Below are 21,096 nucleotides of genomic sequence, written 5' to 3'. Positions count from 1 at the left end.
TTAAAGTAGCTCTTTCTTCCCAATAACTCTTTCTGGCTTAAGTCCTCCCTTCACCACCTCCAGTTTCAATTCCAGTTGGAATATTTTGGAGGACCAAGAAACCAAGAAATATATTCCGAGGCCGTGTCTTTTCTTGTCAAAATCAAAAAGTAGATCGGACCCCCTGAACTGAACACGACTGATTTGAAACTAAAGGTGTGGCATTGTGTAGACAGTAATACTGAGTTAACGTAAGCATGTTATAACACCATGACTAAACTCCCACCATGAGAAAAAATTAGCATTTATCCTCGCTAATACTTCCGAACGAGCCAAATATTACCAGCAATTTTTTTTTAAAACAAGCTACTGGAATAATTCAGGGGCCAGGCAGCATCTGTGGAGAGAATAGTTAAGAAGGAACTGCAAATGCTGGACAATCGAAGGTAGACAAAAATGCTGGAGAAACTCAGCGGGTGAGGCAGCATCTGTGGAGCGAAGGAAATAGGCAACGTTTTTGGTCGAGACACGGAAAGCATCTATGGAGCGAAGGAAATAGGTGACGTTTCAGGTTGTGAACCCGGAAAGCATCTATGGAACGAAGGAATAGGCGACGTTTCGGGTCGAGACCCTTCCGGGTCTCGACCTGAAACGTCACCTATTCCTTCGGTCCATAGATGCTGCCTCACCCGCTGAGTTCCTCCAGCACTTTTGTCCATCTGTGGAGAGGAGCCTGGTCAGTGTTTCGGGTCGGGGACCTGCATCAACAACATTTGCCACAGTCTTTGTTTTTTTATTTCCGATTTCCAGCCTCTGCAACATCTCCGCATTGAGAGGAAAGATGGATCAAGTGACATGTGACCGACGGTCGTAATAAACAGCGCGCTGCACGTGTCACAGAGGCAGGTCCGGCGTTAGAACGAGGGCGGAAGTTCCGTGTGGTTCAGGTCTTACTCCAGAGGGGGCAGCTTGAAGTAAAGTGGGTCCTTCGGCAGCTTGTCCTCCGGTGAGCTAAGAGCAGGGCTGGCCCCCTCGATCACTGGCTACAATGCCACTTCGATGGTGACGGCCTCCGAGAAGCCAGCTCCCTGCTCCGTACAAGTGACGTGCAGCGATCCATCCCTGGGCACAACAAACAAACATAAATCAAATCAATTATGTACAAGAATAATGGACTAAACTCTTATAAAATTCTTAAGGGGTTGGACAGGCTAGATGCAGGAAGATTGTTCCCGATGTTGGGGAAGTCCAGGACAAGGGGTCACAGTTTAAGGATAAGGGGGAAATCCTTTAAAACCGAGATGAGAAAAACATTTTTCACACAGAGAGTGGTGAATCTCTGGAACTCTCTGCCACAGAGGGTAGTTGAGGCCAGTTCATTGGCTATATTTAAGAGGGAGTTAGATGTGGCCCTTGTAGCTAAGGGGATCAGGGGGTATGGAGAGAAGGCAGGTACGGGATACTGTGTTGGATGATCAGCCATGATCATATTGAATGGCGGTGCAGGCTCGAAGGGCCGAATGGCCTACTCCTGCACCTGATTTCTATGTTTCTATGTTTCTATGACAAGGGGTCACACAGTTTAAGGATAAGGGGGAAATCCTTTAAAACCGAGATGAGAAAAACATTTTTCACACAGAGAGTGGTGAATCTGTGGAATTCTCTGCCACAGAAGGTAGTTGAGGCCACACAGTTCATTGGCTATATTTAAGAGGGAGTTAGATGTGGCCCTTGTGGCTAAAGGGATCAGGGGGTATGGAGAGAAGAAGACTGAGTTGGATGATCAGCCATGATCATATTGAATGGCGAATGGTGCAGGCTCGAAGGGCCGAATGGCCTCTACCCCTGCACCTATTTTGTATGTTTCTATATCGTTGGAGTGTGGGGGGAAACCAAAGATTTTGGAGAAAACTCCCGGGGAGAACGTAAAACTCCGTACAGACAGCGCCCGTCGTCAGGACCGAACCCGTGCCTCCGGCGCTGCTAGCGTCGTAAGTCAGCAACTCTACCGCTGCTCCACCGTGCCGCCCACAAGTGCTGCTCTATGTTCACAGGCCGTGCTGGTCAATGGAGGGGTTTCCACTTTGGCTGCGACTCTAACAATCCTGGAGTAGAGAGGCGGGGGGAGAGCTGGCTCCCGCAAGTGCCGCAGCGTTCAGCTCGCTAAGCTAAGCTAAGCCTCGTACCGAGTATCGATGATCCTCAACGGGGGGGGTGGGGGGGTGGGGGGAGCAGCCACGGGAAGGAAAGAAATATGTCAGAAGACCACCATAGACAACAGGTGCAGGAGGAGGCCATTCAGCCCTTCGAGCCAGCACCGCCATTCAATGTGATCACCACAGCTGCTGGTGAACCACATTCCATAGAAAATAGACATAGAAAATAATTGCAGGAGGAGGCCATTCGGCCCTTCGAGCCAGCACCACCATTCATTGTTATCATATGTTCACAAGTTCTAGGAGCAGAATTAGGCCATTCGGCCCATCAAGTCCACTCTGCCATTAAATCACGGCTGATCTATCTCTCCCTCTCAACCCATTCTCCTGCCTTCTCCCCATAACCCCTGACACCCGCACTAATCAAGAATCTATCTATCTCTGCCTTAAAAACATCCACTGACTTGTGGCCTCCACAGCCGTCTGTGGCAGTGAATCCCACAGATTCACCACCCTGTGACTAAAGGAATTCCTGCTCATCTCCTTCATAGATCAGAAAGCACAAGAACAGGCCATTCGGCCCACAATGTCCGTGTCCGTGTCACACCTGAGTATTGTCCCCATCAACATGAAATCTAAGAACACACACACACGTACCGTTTCATGGTGAGGATCGCTAAGATCTCATGATTGTTGCTTTCCTTCAGTTGCAAATCTCGGAGGACAATCTAGTCAATAAAATGGAGGAAAAAAAATAGAGTCAATCCTAAGTGTTAGCTAATTCAGTTTAGTTTATTGTCACGGGTATCAAGCTGTACAGCGGGTGCGCAAAAGCTGGAGAAACGTTTTCGGGCAGCGTTGCCTATTTCCTTGCAGCAGCATCTATGGAGCGAAGACCCGCTGAGTTAATCTGTGAAACGTCAACATGTTTCGGGGCCGAGTTAACCCTTCCTGTAAAATAGGCAACGTTTCTGGCCGAAATCCTTCTGAAGAAACGTTGCCTATTTCCTTCTGGCCCGCTGAGTTACTCCAGCTTTTAGATGAGACACATCCCGCTGTTTTTTCCATCTTTAATGAGTCAGTGCACCCGCAACCCAGAGAATAGTAATTTCTCCATCTCTTGGGGCACTTTTAGTCTATTTCCTTCGCTTCGATATTCTCCCACCTTCGATATTCCAGCATCTGCAGTTCCTTCTTAAACACAGTGAAAAGCTTTTTTGTTGCGTGCTATCCATTGAGAAGAAGGACAGTACATGATTACAATCGAGCCGTCCAGTGTAGATACATGATAAAGGGAACTGCCAAATAAAGCTAGTGAAGTCTGATCATAGATCTCCCGAGACAGAGATCCAGTGGTAGGATGGTTCAGTTGCCTGATAACAGCCGGGATGAAACTGTCCCTGAATCTGGAGGTGTGTGCGTTGGTTTTCACACTTCTGTACCTCTTGCCCGATGGGAGTGGGGAGAAGAGGGAGTGACCGGGGGTGAGACTGGTCCTTGATGCTGCTGCTGGCCTTGCCGAGGCAGCGTGGGGTGTCCACAATTTGCTACAATTAGGGTTAGGGTGATACAAATACAACCGTAAGGGCGTCCAGCCTAGACTGACGGATATGTGCAGGAAGGAACTCCAGATGCTGGTTTAACCCGAAGACAGGCAGAAAAAGCTGGAGTCACTCAGCGGGACAAGCAGCATCTGTGGAGAGAGGGAATGGGTGACGTTTCGGGTCGAGACACCTTCTTCAGACTAGTTGTGGATATGGGAAACGAGAGATATAGACGGTGATGTGGAGAGATAGAAACATAGAAATTAGGTGCAGGAGTAGGCCATTCGGCCCTTCGAGCCTGCACCGCCATTCAATATGATCATGGCTGATCATCCAACTCAGTATCCTGTACCTGCCTTCTCTCCATACCCCCTGATTCCCTTAGCCACAAGGGCCACATCTAACTCCCTCTTAAATATAGCCAATGAACTGGCCTCAACTACCCTCTGTGGCAGAGAGTTCCAGAGATTCACCACTCTCTGTGTGAAAGAAGTTCTTCTCATCTCGGTTTTAAAGGATTTCCCCCTTATCCTTAAGCTGTGACCCCTTGTCCTGGACTTCCCCAACATCGGGAACAATCTTCCTGCATCTAGCCTGTCCAACCCCTTAAGAATTTTGTAAGTTTCTATAAGATCTCCCCTCAATCTCCTAAATTCTAGAGAGTATAAACCAAGTCTATCCAGTCTTTCTTCATAAGACAGTCCTGACATCCCAGGAATCAGTCTGGTGAACCTTCTCTGCACTCCCTCTATGGCAATAATGTCCTTCCTCAGATTTGGTTTTTGAGAAGTAAAACAATGAAAAGAGGTAAAGAACAATGAATGAAAGGTTGATGGATGGACGTTGGATTATTATAGGCTGATGAAGGAGGGCAGACCTGGGCCACTTTGTCGCCTCCTGCTTCGCACCGCTTTCCGCCGGACTGGTAGAGCTCGAGACACACGGAGGTCAGCGTTCCCGGGGCTTGAAAGGCGTGCTGCCTCCTCGCTGGGAGCGGAGTACCAGAAGGGAAGACCACAGTGTAAGTGTCCAAGCCACACTCGTCAATGCCCTGCACACAAACACATAGTTAATTAACATGGTGCCAGAGAGCCAGGCTCACTGCCGGACACGGACACGGTGAGAGAATGGAGCGGCTGGGCTTGTACACTCTGGAGTTTAGAAGGATGAGAGGGGATCTCATTGAAACATATAAGATTATTAAGGGTTTGGACATGTTAGAGGCAGGAAACATGTTCCCGATGTTGGGAGAGTCCAGAACCAGGGGTCACAGTTTAAGAATGAGGAGTAAGCCATTTAGAACGGAGACGAGGAAACATTTTTTCACACAGAGAGTTGTGAGTCTGTGGAATTCTCTTGACTCAGAAGGCCAATTCACTGAAAGTGGAGTGGAGGCCCGTTCTCTGGATGTTTTCAATAGAGTTATATAGAGCTCTTAAAGGAAATATTTTTTCACACAGAGAGTTGTGAGTCTGTGGAATTCACTGCCTCAGAGGGCGGTGGAGGCCGGTTCTCTGGATACTTTCAAGAGAGAGCTAGATAGGGCTTCTAAAGATAGCGGAGTCAGGGGATATGGGGAGAAGGCAGGAACGGGGTACTGATTGGGGATGATCAGCCATGATCACATTGAATGGCGGTGCTGGCTCGAAGGGAGAACAAACATCTACAAATCCAGAAGCAACAAATTTACCCCCTGGGTCAGCGAAAGTTACCCCCCTGGGGGTACATTTAGCCCAGGTTGGGAACCCTTGGTTTAGGGGGTACAGCGCTGCCTTGTAATGGGACAGGAATACCTTGGCAAGAATGTTTTGTGCCGAGCACTCCACGATGTGGGCATCGTCCTCCAGCACGATGTTCTCTCTCCCCAGCAGCAAGGCGGCCTCTATGGCAGCACCCACCGCGATCACTTCGTCCGGAGGGATGGAGTTGAGCAGCTCAGCGTCTGGGAAGATGTCCAGGATCATCTGCTGCAGCCGCGGGATGCGGGCTGAGCCTCCGCACAGCACCACCTGCACCGAATAAACGCAAGTAGTTTAGAGATTATAGACACAGCAAAAAGCAGTTCACTGTACATTGGTATAGGTGACAATGAACTCATCTGAGATGCAGATCAGAAACACGTCCCTTCGGCCCACCGAGTCCGTGCCGACCAGCGATCCCCGCACATCAACACCATCCTACACACACACTGGGGACAATTTACAATTTTAACTGAAGCCAATTAACCTACAAACCTGTACGTCTTTGGAGTGTGGGAGTAGCTGGGGGAAGCCCCACGCAGGTCACGGGGAGAAGGTACAGACAGCACCCACGGTCAGGATGGAGCCTGTGTCTTGGCGCTGTGAGGCAGCAGCTCTACCTGCTGCCCCACCCTCAAGCAGTTGGAACACCGAGATGTAAATAGAGTAACTGAAGAGATAGCATAAAGCATAGCTTGTGTTCTCAGTGTTGCATACAATATTCTGCCTGGCACCAGACAGGATCCTTGGTACAGGTTCACCACCCTTGGCTCCAGAGTCTTTCTGGAATCCCCGGGGTGGGGACGGGGAGAACAAACAAGGACCTGACATGGAGGGGAACCGCCGAGAACGAAGGGGGAACCACAATGGAATGTGTCCAACATGGTTTGTGTAACGTGGAGCACTGAACAACGTTTGTTGGTGCCCTTTATGTGGCCACTGTAGGCATACCATGGGTGCTCAACACAAGGAATATAACTGTGACAAGAAGGTTCATTCTGTTCAGTGGTCTGATAACAGCTGTTCCTGAACAGTAAAGGCGCTCAGACTCCTGTTAACTAGAAGATTTATTATTATTCTTAATGTTTAATGTTTTATGTGCCATTCCTAACTGTCAGTGTATGTCGGTGTCACTTGCGGGCGGAGCACCAAGGCAAATTCCTTGTATGTGAATAACTGGCCAATAAACTTATTCATTCACTCAAGCTAAAAACTGAAGCTTCAAGAATAATGACCGATTCTAAACTGCCAAATAAAAAATCAGTTATGGAATGGAAATCTCCTGCATTCAGTCGGTTGAAAAATAAAATGTTTGCACCAAATAAATTTTGCTTTAATCGGTCTTTTGCTTCGATCGGAAGTGAAATCTTGTCTTTGTAAATGACAGTTCAGATTGTAAACTGTGGAAATAATGACTGAAGACAAGATGACTCATTACTCCCCACCGCAATCACGCCCAGTGGAAACTATACTCCGCTTGCTCTTTGTACAAATTATTCAATGTACTTGACTTTAGAGATACAGTGTGGACACAGGCCCTTCAGCCCATCGAGTCTGTACTGACCAGCGATCCCCACACACTAGCACTATCCTACACAATTTACCCAAGCCAATAAGCCTACAAGTCTGCACATTGTGGGAGGAAACCGGAGCACCCGGAGAAAACCCACGCAGGTCACGGGGAGAACATGCAAACTCCGTACAGACAGCACCCGTAGTCAGGATGGAACCCGGGTCTCTGGCGCTGTGAGGCAGCAGGGGGGCTCTACCCGCTGCACCACCGTGCCGTCCTCAAGGACCTTTCCCACCCCGGTCATTCCTTCTTCTCCCCGCTCCCGTCCGGCAGAAGGTACAGAAGCTTGAAAGCGCGCACCACCAGACTCAGGAACAGCTTCTTCCCCTCTGTTATCAGGTTTCTGGACGGCCCTTCCATAAGCTAGGGTGCTGCGCCCCTTGTGAACAAACGTTTACGTTCATAGCAGCTGAGTGAAACAAAGCAAAACGAGGAGTAGTCTCCTACACCCAGAGCTACCCAGTGGGCGATCGCTAACATACAACGTCTGTTTCGAACTTTCATTTCTGTCTGTACGAACCTTAGAAATATCACTTCTAGAAAGTCCTGTCTCTTCCACAAGTTTCTCAATCGGTTGGATACTTTGACTGAACAGTGTTGCACACAGCGATTCAAACCGTGCCCTGCAAATAAACAGCACATTTACATACAAAGTCAGTCTAAGTTGCAAGATAGGTGGCTCAGCGGTAGCGTCAGAGACCCGGGTTCCATCCTGACTACGGCTGCAGTCCGCGCGGAGTTTGCACGTTCTCCCCGTGACCTGCGTGGGTTTTCTCCGGGTGATCCCGTTTTCTCCCATACTCCAAAGCCGTGGAGGTTTGTAGGTTAACTGGCTTTGTCCCCATTCCTATGTGGGATAGTGTTAGTGCGTGGGGATCGCTGGTCGGCACCGACTCGGTGGGCTGAAGGGCCTGTTTCCACGCTGTATCTCTAACTAAATGAAACACTTGGACAGGTGCATGGATGCAAAAGGTTTGGAGGAATGTGAACCAAATGCGGGCAAATGGGACAACTTGGATGCGACACATTGGCTGGCATGGACAAGTTGGGCCGAAGGGCCCGTTTATGTGCTATATGACTCTATAGAGGAGTCTTGCGGAACAAGGTCATAGTCAGTGATACAGTGTGGAAACAGGCCCTTCGGCCCAACTTGCCCACACCGGCCAACATGTCCCAGCTACATTAGTCCCACCTGCCAGCGCTTGGTCCATAATCCTCCAAACCTGTCCTATCCATGAACCTGCCTAACTGGGATAGTCCCAGCCTCAACTACCTCCTCTAGTTAAGATAAATGTGGGAATTCCTTGAAGCCAGAAACAGGTGAATTTATTATGGGGAACAAGGGAATGGCAGACAAATTGAACAGGTTATTTTGGATCTGTCTTCATTAAGGAGGACACAAACAATCTCAAAGATGTACTAGTGGAAGAGGACCTAGGGTGACGGAGGAACTGAAGGAAATCCACATTAGGCAGGAAATGGTGTTGGATAGACTGATGGGACTGAAGGCTGATAAATCCCCAGGGCCTGATGGTCTGCATCCCAGGGTACTTTAGGAAGTGGCTCTAGAAATCGTGGATGCTTGGTGATTATTTTCCAATGTTCTATAGATTCAGGATCAGTTCCTGTGGATTGGAGGGTAGCTAATGTTGTCCCACTTTTTTAAGAAAGGCAGGAGAGAGAAAACAGGGAATTATAGACCAGTTAGCCTGACATCGGTGGTGGGGAAGATGCTGGAGTCAATTATAAAAGATGAAATAGTGGCACATTTGGATAGCAGTAACAGAATCAGTCCGAGTCAGCATGGATTTACGAAGGTGAAATCATGCTTGATTAAACTTCTGGAATTGTTTGAGGATGTAACTTGGAAATGGGCAAGGGAGAACCAGTGGATGTAGTGTACCTGGACTTTCAGAAAGCATTTGATAAGGTCCCACATAGGAGATTAGTGGCAAAATTAGAGCACATGGTATTGGGGGTAGGCTACTGACATGGATATAAAATTGGTTGGCAGACAGGAAACAAAGAGTAGGGATTAACGGGTCCCTTTCAGAATGGCAGGCAGTGACTAGTGGGGTACCGCAAGGCTCAGTGCTGGGAATGCAGCTATTTACAATATACATCAATGATTTAGATGAAGGGATTAAAAGTAACATTAGCAAATTTGTAGATGACACAAAGCTGGATGGCAGTGTGAACTGTGAGGAGGATGCTATGAGGATGCAGGGTGACTTGGACAGGTTGGGTGAGTGGGCAGATGCATGGCAGATGATGTTTAATGTGGATAAAAATGAGGTTATCCAATTTGGTGGCAAGAACAGGAAGGCAGATTATTATCTGAATGGTGTCAAGTTAAGAAAAGGGGAAGTACAACGAGATCTGGAGGTCCTTGTACATCAGTCACTGAAAGTAAGCATGCGGGTACAGCAGGCAGTGAAGAAAGCTAATAGAATCATAACAAGAGGAGTTGGGTATAGGAGCAAGAGGCCCTTCTGCAGTTGTACAGAGCCCTGGTGAGACCACACCTGGAGTATTGCGTGCAGTTTTAGTCTCAAAATTTGAGGAAGGACATTCTTGTTATTGAGGGAGTGCAGTGTAGGTTCATGAGGTTAATTCCCGGGATTCCCGAGACCATCGTATATTGAAAGAACGGAGTGACTGGGCTTGTATACTCTGGAATTTAGGAGGATGAGAAGGGATCTTACAGAAACATATGATCATTAAGGGATTGGACACGTTAAAGGCAGAAACATGTTCCCGATGTTGGGGGAGTCCAGAACCAGGGGTCACATTTTAAGAATAAGGGGCAAGTCATTTAGAACAGAGACGAGGAAAAACTTTTTCACCCAGAGAGTTGTGAATCTGTGGAATTCTCTTCTCAGAAGGCCAATTCGCTGAAAGTGGAGTGGAGGCCAGTTCTCTGGATGTTTTCAATAGAGTTATATAGAGCTCTTAAAGGTAGCGGAGTCAGGGGATATGGGGAGAAGGCAGGAACGGGGTACTGATTGTGGATGATCAGCCATGATCACATTGAATGGCGGTGCTGACTCGAAGGGTTGAATGGCCTACTCCCCTCAGATTCCTAAAAAATCTTAGGAAACTTTCTCTAGTTCCCCTACTCTGGGCAAGAGACTGTGCGTCTACCCGACCTATTCCTCTCATGATTTTATACACCTCTATAAGATCACCCCTCATCCTCCTGCGCTCCATGGAATAGAGACCCAGCCTGTTCAACCTCTCCCTGTAGCTCAGACCCACTAGTCCCGGCAACATCCTTGTAAATCTTCTCTGAACCCTTTCATGCTTGGCAATATATTTCCTATAACATCAAGTCTACGCCATTCAATCATGTCTGACCTATCTTTCCCTCTCAACCCTCTGCAGGAAGATTGTTCCCGATGTTGGGGAAGTCCAGGACAAGGGGTCACAGCTTAAGGATAAGGGGGAAATCCTTTAAAACCGAGATGAGAAGAACTTTTTTCACACAGAGAGTGGTGAATCTCTGGAACTCTCTGCCACAGAGGGTAGTCGAGGCCAGTCCATTGGCTATATTTAAGAGGGAGTTAGATGTGGCCCTTGTGGCTAAGGGGATTAGGGGGTATGGAGAGAAGGCAGGTACGGGATACTGAGTTGGATGATCAGCCATGATCATATTGAATGGCGGTGCAGGCTCGAAGGGCCGAATGGCCTACTCCTGCACCTAATTTCTATGTTTCTATGTAACCCCATGCTCCTGCCGTCTCCCCCATTACGCCCGATTACTAATCAAGAATCTAACAGTTTCTCACCCACAGACACCGCCCGACCCCCTGAGTATTTTTAGCACTTGGCTGTTTTTACAACTTTGAACATACCTGGACACAGCACATTCGAAGTCTAAACCTTCATGGAGCGAATCCACGAAACAGTTAGCACTTCCCAACGTGGACAAGGCGTGTTTCGCAGCTTCAGCGCTGTTTATGAGCTTCATCATGGCGCGCGCATTCTCCTTTATATTGTGTTTAAACGACCTATTGAAAAAGACGGCTTACTGTGAAGAAAGTGCAAAAAATTGCTGCCCGCACAAACCAACCTCCCCTCCATCGACACCTCACGCTGCCTCGGCAAGGCCAGCAGCATCATCAAGGACCAGTCTCACCCCGGCCACTCCCTCTTCTCCCCTCTCCCATCGGGCAAGAGGTACAGAAGTGTGAAAACCAACGCACACCTCCAGATTCAGGGACATACACAGACGCACACACACACACAGGGGCGCACGCACACACACACACACACACAGGGCGTACACACACACACAGGGGCGTACACACACACACACAGGGGCGCACACACACACACAGACACGGGCACATACACACAGGCACATACATACCTCTGGAATTCAGATGCGAGATACTGCGCCAAGGCCTCTGTGAAGCACTCTCCTCCGATGCTGTCATCCGCGTGTGAGGCAAGCACTTTGTACATGCCACTGTTCACCTCCACTACCGCCACCGACAGGGACGATCCTCCCAGTTTGTAGACCAGCACGTTACTGGACCGGGAAAGAGGAGAAGGAACACAAAACATCAAATATTATAACGGTCAGGTTCCAATGTTTCATTATCAATCAAAATCTGCAACTGTAGCCAGTCGCAACCATTTCATATATAGCGCTGATATACTCAGTCATTCCTTCTTATTGATTATACAGTGGCTTGCAAAAGTATTCATACTCCTTGCACTTTTTCACATTTTCTCACGTTACAACCACAAACGTAAATGTATATTATTGGGATTTTATGTGATATTCCAACACAAAGTGGCGCATAAATGTGAAGTGGAAGGAAAATGATACATGGTTTTCAAATTTTTTTACAAATAAAAAACTGAAAAGTGTGGTTTAGATCAAAGCATATTCATGTGTTAGAATGGCCCAGTCAAAGTCCAGACCTAAATCCAATTGAGAATCTCTGGCAAGACTTGATAATTGCTGTTCACAGACGCTCTCCATCCAATCTGACTCAGCTTGAGCTATTTTGCAAAGAAGAATGGGCAAAAATTTCAGTCTCCAGATGTGCAAAGCTGGTAGAGACATACCCCAAAAGACTTGCAGCTGTAATTGGAGCGAAAGGTGGTTCTACAAAGTATTGACTCAGGGGGCTGAATACTTTTGCACGCCACACTTTTCAGTTTTTTATTTGTAAAAAAATTAAAAAACCATGTATCATTTTCCTTCCACTTCACAATTATGCGCCACTTTGTGTTGGTCTATCACATACAATCCCAATAAAATACATTTACGTTTGTGGTTGTAACGTGACAAAATGTGGAAAAGTTCAAGGGGTATGAATACTTTTGCAAGCCACTGTATGTGGACTATCAATACGAAGGAACTGCAGATGCTGTTAACGCCAAAGATAGACACAAAATGCAGTGGTATGAACATTGACTTCTCCAATTTCAGGTAGTCCCTGCTTTCTCCCTCTTTCCCCTCCCCTTCCCAGCTCTCCCTCTCCCACTGTCTCCGCCTCTTCCTTTCTTCTTCCCCCCCCCCCCCCCCCATCCCCCACATCAGTCTGAAGAAGAGTCTCGACCCGAAACGTCGCTCCATTGATGCTGCCTCACCCGCTGAGTTCCTCCAGCATTTTTGTCTACCTTCGATTGTTCCAGCATCTGCAGTTCTTTCTTAAACACAAAATGCTGGAGAACTCAGCAGGCAGGACAGGCTGTATCACTGGAGAGTAGGAATGGGTGATGTTTCGGGTCTCTTCCGAGATGCTACCTGGCCCAGAGTTACACTGGTATTTAGTGTCTATTTTATGTAGATTATGGCAGATAAGAATTGGTCGTAGCATCATGTTCGACACAGACATTGTGGGCCGAAGGGCCTGTTTCTGTGCTGTGCTGTTCTACATTCCAGCCCATGATAGATCATAGTTGGAGAGGTTGTGGTTCATGCTGCACAGTGTTGAAGGAACAGAGAAGGTCAGATTAATACATTTGAATGAAGAAAGATGTGAAGAATTTCAAGAGGAGCAGAAATTCAGCAGAAAAACAAAGTAGGGTGGTGAATGTGTGGGAAATATTGCCACAGAAGGCGGTGGGGGCCAAGTCCATGGATATGTTTAAGGCAGAGATATCCATGGATATGTTTAAGGCAGAGATAGATAGATTCTTGATTAGTGCGGGTGTCAGGGGTTATGGGGAGAAGGCAGGAGAATGGGGTTGAGAGGGAAAGATGGATCAGCCATGATTGAATGGCAGAAGAGACTTGATGGGCCGAATGGCCTAATTCTGTTCCTATCACGTGAAAATGAAATTCAAACTCAATTGCATTCCAATGAACTAAAATGGTCGGAATAATCAAAAAGCAAAGCCCCGATAAACAAACGACAAGATTAAACTGGACAGGCAGCATTTCTGTAGAGAAGGAATGGGTGACGATTCGGGTCGAGACCCTTCTTCAGTCTCAACTGAAAACGTCACCTATCCGTGTTCTCCACAGATGCTGCCTGGCCCGCTGAGTTACTCCAGCACTCTGTGAAACGTCACCTATCCATGTTCTCCACAGATGCTGCCTGACCCCTGGCCCGCTGAGTTATTTCTCCACAAATCCTTGCCTGACCCGCAACGTTATGGTGCAGCAGCATCTATGGAGCGAAGGAAATAGGCAACGTTTCGGGGCCGAAATCCTTATGGAAATAGGCAACGTTTCGGGCCGAAACCCTTCTGGGTTTCGGCCCGAATACGTTGCCTATTTCCTTAGCTCCATAGATGCTGCTGCACCCGCTGAGTTACTCCAGCACTGTGAAACGTCACCTATCCATGTTCTCCACAGATGCTGCCTGACCCGCTGAGTTACTCCAGCATTTTGCGTCAATCTACGGTTTAAACCAGCATCTGCAGTTCCTTCCTTCCTTCACAAGATTTTAAGCATTCCATGCGACGGTTCGCGCTATTCGTAGACGTTATAAAATGAAAGTACCTCTTCCCTGACGGTGCCTCCTGCCCGACTCCAAACGCAAGGAGTGCGGCCGCGGGCTCGTGAATCATCCGCAACACGTTGAATCCAGCGGCCTGGGCCGTCTGCCTGCACAACAAGGTAGTTCACACTCAACAAAAACTTCAGAGCAGAAAATATGCGATCGCAGAGGACATCGGCAATTTATCTCCGCCACTGAATGTCAGCATCGTTAATAATAATAATAATAATAGCTTTATTTATAAAACACTTTAAACAACTGCAGTTGCCACAAAGTGCTGTACTTTGACTCTGACATCGGGGGGGGGGGAGAGAGTGCAGTGGAGAGATAAGTTTATTTAGCCTTCCATCACAGCAATGTGATGGATGTTTATGTAAAACCATTTCGTTTGGACCTCAAAAACTGACAATTAAATGTATCTTGTATCTTGAGAACTCATACAAGAAGTTATTACAAACCATTAAAAACCGTAAAACAAAGGACTATAAAACTGTAAAAATTAAAAGACATTACAAGCATTAAAAACAGGAGCAATGTCTCAGCCAGTGTCGAAAGCCAGAGAATAAAAATGAGTTTTTAGGGTGGATTTGAAGATGGACAGTGAGGGGGCCTGTCTGATGTGCAACGGCAAGGTGTTCCAGAGTGCCGGAGCAGCAACAGAAAAGGCTCTATCCCCTCTGAGCTTCCGCTTAGACCTTGGTACCTCAAGGAGCAGCTGACCAGCTGACCTGAGGCACCGGGCAGGAGCGTATGGGTGGGGCAGCTCAGAGAGGTAAGGCGGTTAACTGGAATAACGCAATGCCATTGATCCCATGGGGAATATTACACAACCTTTACACAGAAGAATGGCAAACAAGGATGGAAATAAATCTAACGCTAGACGGCACAGCTTTATAAATTCAGGAGAGGAATAGATCGGGTAGATGCACCTAGAGTAGGGGAATCGAGGACCAGAGGACATAGGTTCAAGGTGAAGGGGAAAAGATTTAACAGGAACCTGAGGGGTGACTTTTCCGCACAGAGGGTGGTGGGTGTATGGAACAAGCTGCCAGAGGAGGTAGTTGAGGCTGGGACTATCCCAACTTTTATGAAACAGTTGGACAGGTACACGGATAGGACAGGTTTGGAGGGTTATGGGCCAAGCGCAGGCAGGTGGGACTGGTGTAGATGGGACATTGTTGGCCGGTGCGGGCGAATTGGGCCGAAGGGCCTGTTTCCACACTGTATCGCTCTATGACTCCATAAGCGATAGGAGCAGATTTAGACCATTCGGCCCATCGAGTCTACTCCGCCATTCAATCATGGCTGACCTATCTCTCCCTCTTAACCCCATTCTCCTGCCTTTTCCCCATAACCCCTGACACCCACACTAATTAAGAATCTGTTAACCTCCACCTTAAAAAATTCCACAGATCCTTTAAGGTGAGAGGGGCAAAGTTTAAAGGAGATGTGCGGGGCAGGATTTTTTACACAGAGGGTGGTGGGTGCCTGGAACGAGCTGCCAGGGGTGGGGGTGGAGGCAGATACGATTGTGGTGTTTAAGAGGCTTTTAGACAGGGACGTGGATATGCAGGGAATGGAGGGATACGGATCACGGGGCTGGGGGGTGAGTTTAACGGCATCGTGCTCAGTACTGACATTGTGGGCTGAAGGGCCTGTTCCTGTGTTGTTCTATGTTTAAATGAGTTGTGATGGAGGCAGAGACGATAGTGACATTTAAGACAGACAAGCGTTGCTCTTGGTATCATGCTGGAAACATAGAAATCAGGTGCAGGAGTAGGCCATTCGGCCCTTCGTGCCAGCACCGCCATTCAATATGATCATGGCCGATCATCCACAATCAGTATCCCGTTCCTGCCTTCTCCCCATATCCCTTGATTCAGTCAGCCCTAAGAGCTAAATCTAACTATCTTGAATACATCCAGTAATTGGCCCTCAATGCCTTCTGTGGCAGAGAATTCCACAGATTCACAACTCTATGGGTGGGAACGATTTTCTACTGGCATGGACAATGTGGGCCGAAGGGCCTGTTCTTGTGCTGTACTGTTCTATGTCTTTAAAAAAAAGGCGACATATAAAAGCCAGCCGATGAAAAATGGCAACAGTTTAACCACAAAGAGAAATGAGCAATAGATAAATAGTGTCCCCAGCCTACCGTAGAGCATTCTTCTGGTTGTTTGCAAAGTCCAGTGGGACTGTTATAACTACATTATTTACATCGGAGGCCAATGCTGACTGTGCAGTTTCTGTAAGCAGATAAACAAACCATATAAGACAAAATACATTATTACCAAGAGAGAGTTAGATTTAGCTCTTGGGGCTAATGGAATCAAGGGATATGGGGAGAAAGCAGGAACGGGGTACTGATTGTGGATAATCAGCCATGCTCATATTGAATGGTGGTGCTGACTCGATGGGCTGAATGGCCTACTCCTGCACCTGTTGTCTATGTTTCCACCACTCGGATCCATGGTCATCAGAACCAAGCTGAAGATAGACACAAAAAGCTGGAGTAATTCAGCGGGACAGGCAGCATCTCTAGGGAGAAGGAATGGGTGACGTTTTGGGTCGAGACCCTTCTTCATAACCAAGCTAGCTGGGTCTGATTCTCTTTACACACTCTTTACAACAGCAGTCTAGAATAAAGAGGAGACACGAGTGTACATTTTGTGACTTGGTGCTCTGAAAGTCACAACTTTAGAAGGGTGACCTTATTGAGGGCCGGGGATAAAGTGAACCCTCACCGGCTTCTTCCCAAGGACAGGGTATTTCAAAACCAGAGGCACAAGCTTAAGGTGAGAGGGGAGAGATACAAGAGGAACCTCTGAGGGTAGTGCGTATCTGGAACGAGGTGCCACGGAAAGCTCTAGCAGTGGTACAATTACAACTTTCAATAGACATTTGGACAGATATATGGATATGAAGGGTTTAGATTGATATGGGACAAATGCAGGCAAATGGGACTAGCCCCGTATGCTAACGTGGTCGTCATGGACAAGGTGGGCTGAAGGGCCTGTCTTCATGCTGGACGCCCCTTGAGGATCATAGGACGGAGACAGCATTGAGCCAATAACAGGTTGTTGGAGGAACTCAACAGGTCAGGTAGCATCCGCTGTGGCATAGGGATAATCAACTCTAACTGGGGTGGGAGATTGCAACCTTCACGTGGTCCGCCCTGTTTCGACGAATGCAATTAACCCGGCGTGCACAATCAAATAAGATCAAATCGAACAAGTCGTCCTATAACTTTAGGCTGTGCACGCCATACACAAGAAGAACTCTAACTTACTATGAAGGGTTCAAACACATTTGAATATTAAATCAAAATTTTGAATGTAAATGTCCCTTTGAAGAGATAAACTTACCTTTCATATTCTCAAAAATCAGTTCCATGACTTCCTCTGGAGGAATAACCTTCATCTCTTCTCCAGTGTCAATCTCATATCTGGGTCTGCCATCCTTATTGACAACCTGTTTAAACGTGTAAAGAGCACATTGATCATGGTCCGAATCATCAACAAATGAATTCTTGAGCATCACAAGTACAACTTGCCTGCTCGCCTCTGTGCAGGCAGATTGAACATCAAAAGATAGCATCGCTTCAGGTTGAGAGGGAGAAGGTTTAAAGGAGATATGCAGAGCAAGTTGTTTTATTACACAGAGAATGATGGGTGTGTGCAATGCATTGCCAGGGGTGGTAGTGGAAGTAGATATGATCGTGGGGTTTAAGACAGGCACGTGGACATGCAGGGAATGGATGGATATGGATCACGTGCAGGCAGAGGAGATTAGTTTATCCAGGCATCAGGTTCAGCACAGACATTATGGGCCGAAGGGCCTGTCCCTGGTCAGTTTCATATCGGATGTGCTTCAGCCTTGGATTGGCCTATTCTTCATTATCCATCATTTATCAGAATTTGGGAAGAAAAGCCAGTTGCAAACCCAGGATACAAAGATTTCCTACTTTTTAAAATGTTAAAGCAAGCTTTAAAACGAAAATAAACCACAAACAGATGTCTCCTTTTACTTACAGAACATTTGCTTTCAGCCACGTGCTTCTGAACCTGAGGATCATCAAAGCTGATAAAAATGTAAAAACATCTTAGAAAAGGGACAGTGCATATTAAATACTAGATCATTTGTTACTTGTTATATACTGCATATACATAATAAGCCTCCATGTTCTCCACAGATGCTGCCTGACCCGCTGAGTTACTCCAGCATTCTGTGAAAGTTACTCCAGCACTCTGTGAAACGTCACCTATCCATGTTCTCCACAGATGCTGCCTGACCCGCTAAGTTACTCCAGCACTCTGTGAAACGTCACCTATCCATGTTCTCCATGTTCTCCACTAAGTTACTGCTGCCTGTGAAACCCGCTGAGTTATGGTGCAGCAGCATCTATGGAGCGAAGGAAATAGGCAACGTTTCGGGGCCGTAACCCCTCTGGAAATAGGCAACGTTTCGGGCCGAAACCCGGAAGGGTTTCGACCCGAAACGTCACCTAACATGTTGCCTATTTCCTTACCCTCCAGTTAGATGCTGCTGCACCCCGCTGAGTTACTCCAGGCACTCTGTGCCAAAACGGAAGGGTCACCTATCCATGCCTATTTCCTTCTCCACAGATGCTGCCTGACCCGCTGAGTTACTCCAGCACTCTGTGAAACGTCACCTATCCATGTTCTCCACAGATGCTGCCTGACCCACTGAGTTACTCCAGCACTCTGTGAAACGTCACCTATCCATGTTCTCCACAGATGCTGCCTGACCCGCTGAATTACTCCAGCACTCTGTGCCTTTCTTTGTAAACCGGCCTCTGCAATCTCTTGTTTCTAGTTTCTGTGCATAGCAGTTCATTTCTTTAACATTATCTCCAAATTCAATGCTACCTCAGAGAAAAACTAACCTACAACAAACTTTACTCCACGGTACTCTAGAATATGTACCTATTAACAAACTACTGATAGCTACAACAATTCACCATCAATTACTACTGAAACAAAATTGTCAGTGCCTTACATTAGACTTTAGAGATACAATGCGGTAACTGGTCCTTCTGCCCACCGAGTCTGCACTGACCAGTAATCACTCCGTACCATGGGCAGAAATCCTGGGGGGATCTGGGAGGGACGTGTGTGTGTGTCCCCCACCCATGGTTTGAGGTGGAAGACCCCCCCCCCCCCCCCCCCCGCCCCCCCCTCCCCATGTTTTGTAATCCGGACTTTTTCAGCCACTTTCTAAGGTCTGAATCCGGCCCATTTGCGGGGCCTTTCATCGCCATGCGCCACTTAAAATCAAACTGCTGCATTGAGGCTCCCGATGTTGAAGCCCCCGCCGGCCGATGAAAAAGCCCGCAAACGGGCAGATTCAAGCCCCACGATTCGGGACGGATGAAGCTGCTGTTGCTGGAGTTCGGAGTCGGTCACCAACCAGGTCAGCTCCTGATATTACCGTCCACAGGGCCCACGGCCGAAGCCTCACGTGTGCACATGTGCACATGTGCCCATGTTTTGATAGCGATTTCCGTGCTTGCTCAGTACACTAACACCATCCTACTCACCAGGGACAATTTACAATTTTACAGAAGCCAATTAACCTACAAACCTGTACGTCTTTGGAGTGTGAAAGGAAACCAGAGAAAACCTACGCAGGTCACAGATAGAACATACAAACTCCATACAGACAGCACCCGTGGTCAGGATCGAACCCGGGTCTCTGGCGCTGTGATGCAGTAACTCTACCACTACTTACCATCTGCCGAGAATCTGCTTGACTTTCACAACGGTGTTCGAAGCGTTTCTTATTCTACCTTGTTTTGCCGCCAAGCCGACAACCTAACGTATGAAAATAATGTTGGGACTTACAAAGTTCAACATGGCAAAGCTTAAAGAAATTAAAAAGTTTGAATTACCTTCTCATTTTCTCTGTAAGCAACAACTGCTGGGGTGACCCGGTCACCAGAGTCATTCGCTACAACATCTGGACGGCCATCCTGCAGAAAAACAAATGCAAGAGAGAAACTCTATCACTGAGAAAATGTTACGCTCATTAAGAACAAACTTACAAGCATCACAAAGGGTTCAAAGACGATTTACGAGGATGTTTCCAGGACTAGAGGGTCTGAGCTATAGGGAGAGGTTGAGCAGGCTCTGTTCCTTGGAGAACGGGAGGATGAGGGGTGATCTTACGGAGGTGTATAAAATCATGAGAGGACTAGATGTGGTAGATGCACAGAGTCTCTTGCCCAGAGTAGGGGAATCAAGAACTAGAGGACATATGAATGAATGAATGAATGAATGAATGAATGAATATGACATTTTAAATATCGTCACTTTTAAAAACTTTTTAATATATATTTATTTTACAGAACCTTGCGCATGACGCATTTTTATGGACGCACCTGGAACTTTTAACTTTTAACTGATTTTGGAGAGTCAAATGCAACGAAATTTCGTTCAAGGTGCACTGTGTCTAGGTGTGTATCTGAATGACAATAAAGTTTTCATTCATTCATTCATTCATAGGGTTACAGTGAAGGGGGAGGGGAAAAAAATGAATAAGAACCTGAGGGGTAACTTTTTCACACAGAGGGTGGTGGGTGTATGGAACAAGCTGCCAGATGTAGTTGAGGCTGGGACTATCCCAACATTTAAGAAACAGTTAGACAGGTACATGAATAGGACAGGTTTGGAGAGATATGGACCAGCACAGGCAGGTGGGACTGGTGTAGCTAGGACATATTGGCCAGTGTGGGCAAGTTTGGGCCACAAGTTGGGGTGGGGGTGTGAAGGGGGTGGGGGGTGTGAGGAGGGGGGGTGGGAGCGTGAAGGGTGGGTGAGGGGGCCCGGGGGTGGAGACGGGAGCGGGGCCCGGGTGTGGAGGCGGGAGCGGGGCCCGGGTGGAGGCGGGAGTGGGGGCCCGGGGTGGAGACGGGAGCGGGCCCGGTGGAGTCGGTACCTTGCAGACGGCCACACAGCCGCTGGTGCCACCCAGGTGCACCCCGATCGCCGCCATCTTGGTAACCAAGGGCCGCGGGGCACGGCGGGAAGCCTGTGGGAGGATCCCGGCGCCAACCAATGGGAGGGGGCGCTCTGGAAGTGGGCGGAGACTCCGCCTGACCGACGTCCGCCGGCACCAATA

General features: G+C 47.7%; 1 protein-coding gene across 1 annotated transcript; it reads right to left on the bottom strand.

Annotated features, from left to right (window-relative positions):
* Positions 1 to 756: 756 nt before the first annotated feature.
* Positions 757 to 21,032, bottom strand: hspa14 (heat shock protein 14). The gene is made up of 14 exons (XM_055653497.1): positions 20,914 to 21,032; positions 19,868 to 19,948; positions 19,708 to 19,790; positions 17,988 to 18,036; positions 17,322 to 17,427; positions 16,112 to 16,202; positions 13,959 to 14,063; positions 11,364 to 11,525; positions 10,846 to 11,001; positions 7,512 to 7,614; positions 5,473 to 5,688; positions 4,557 to 4,730; positions 2,793 to 2,863; positions 757 to 1,101 (listed from the first exon to the last, which is right to left on the bottom strand). Exons 1-14 carry the CDS (start codon positions 20,968 to 20,970, stop codon positions 1,023 to 1,025), a joined length of 1,533 nt encoding a protein of 510 aa, XP_055509472.1. The 5' UTR covers positions 20,971 to 21,032; the 3' UTR covers positions 757 to 1,022.
* Between the last annotated feature and the right edge of the window lie 64 nt (positions 21,033 to 21,096).

Source organism: Leucoraja erinacea, chromosome 22 (assembly GCF_028641065.1).
Source record: "Leucoraja erinacea ecotype New England chromosome 22, Leri_hhj_1, whole genome shotgun sequence".
Classification (NCBI taxonomy): Eukaryota; Metazoa; Chordata; class Chondrichthyes; order Rajiformes; family Rajidae; genus Leucoraja; species Leucoraja erinaceus.
Note: the sequence above shows the minus strand (reverse complement) of the source record. Positions and strands in the feature narration are given on the sequence as shown.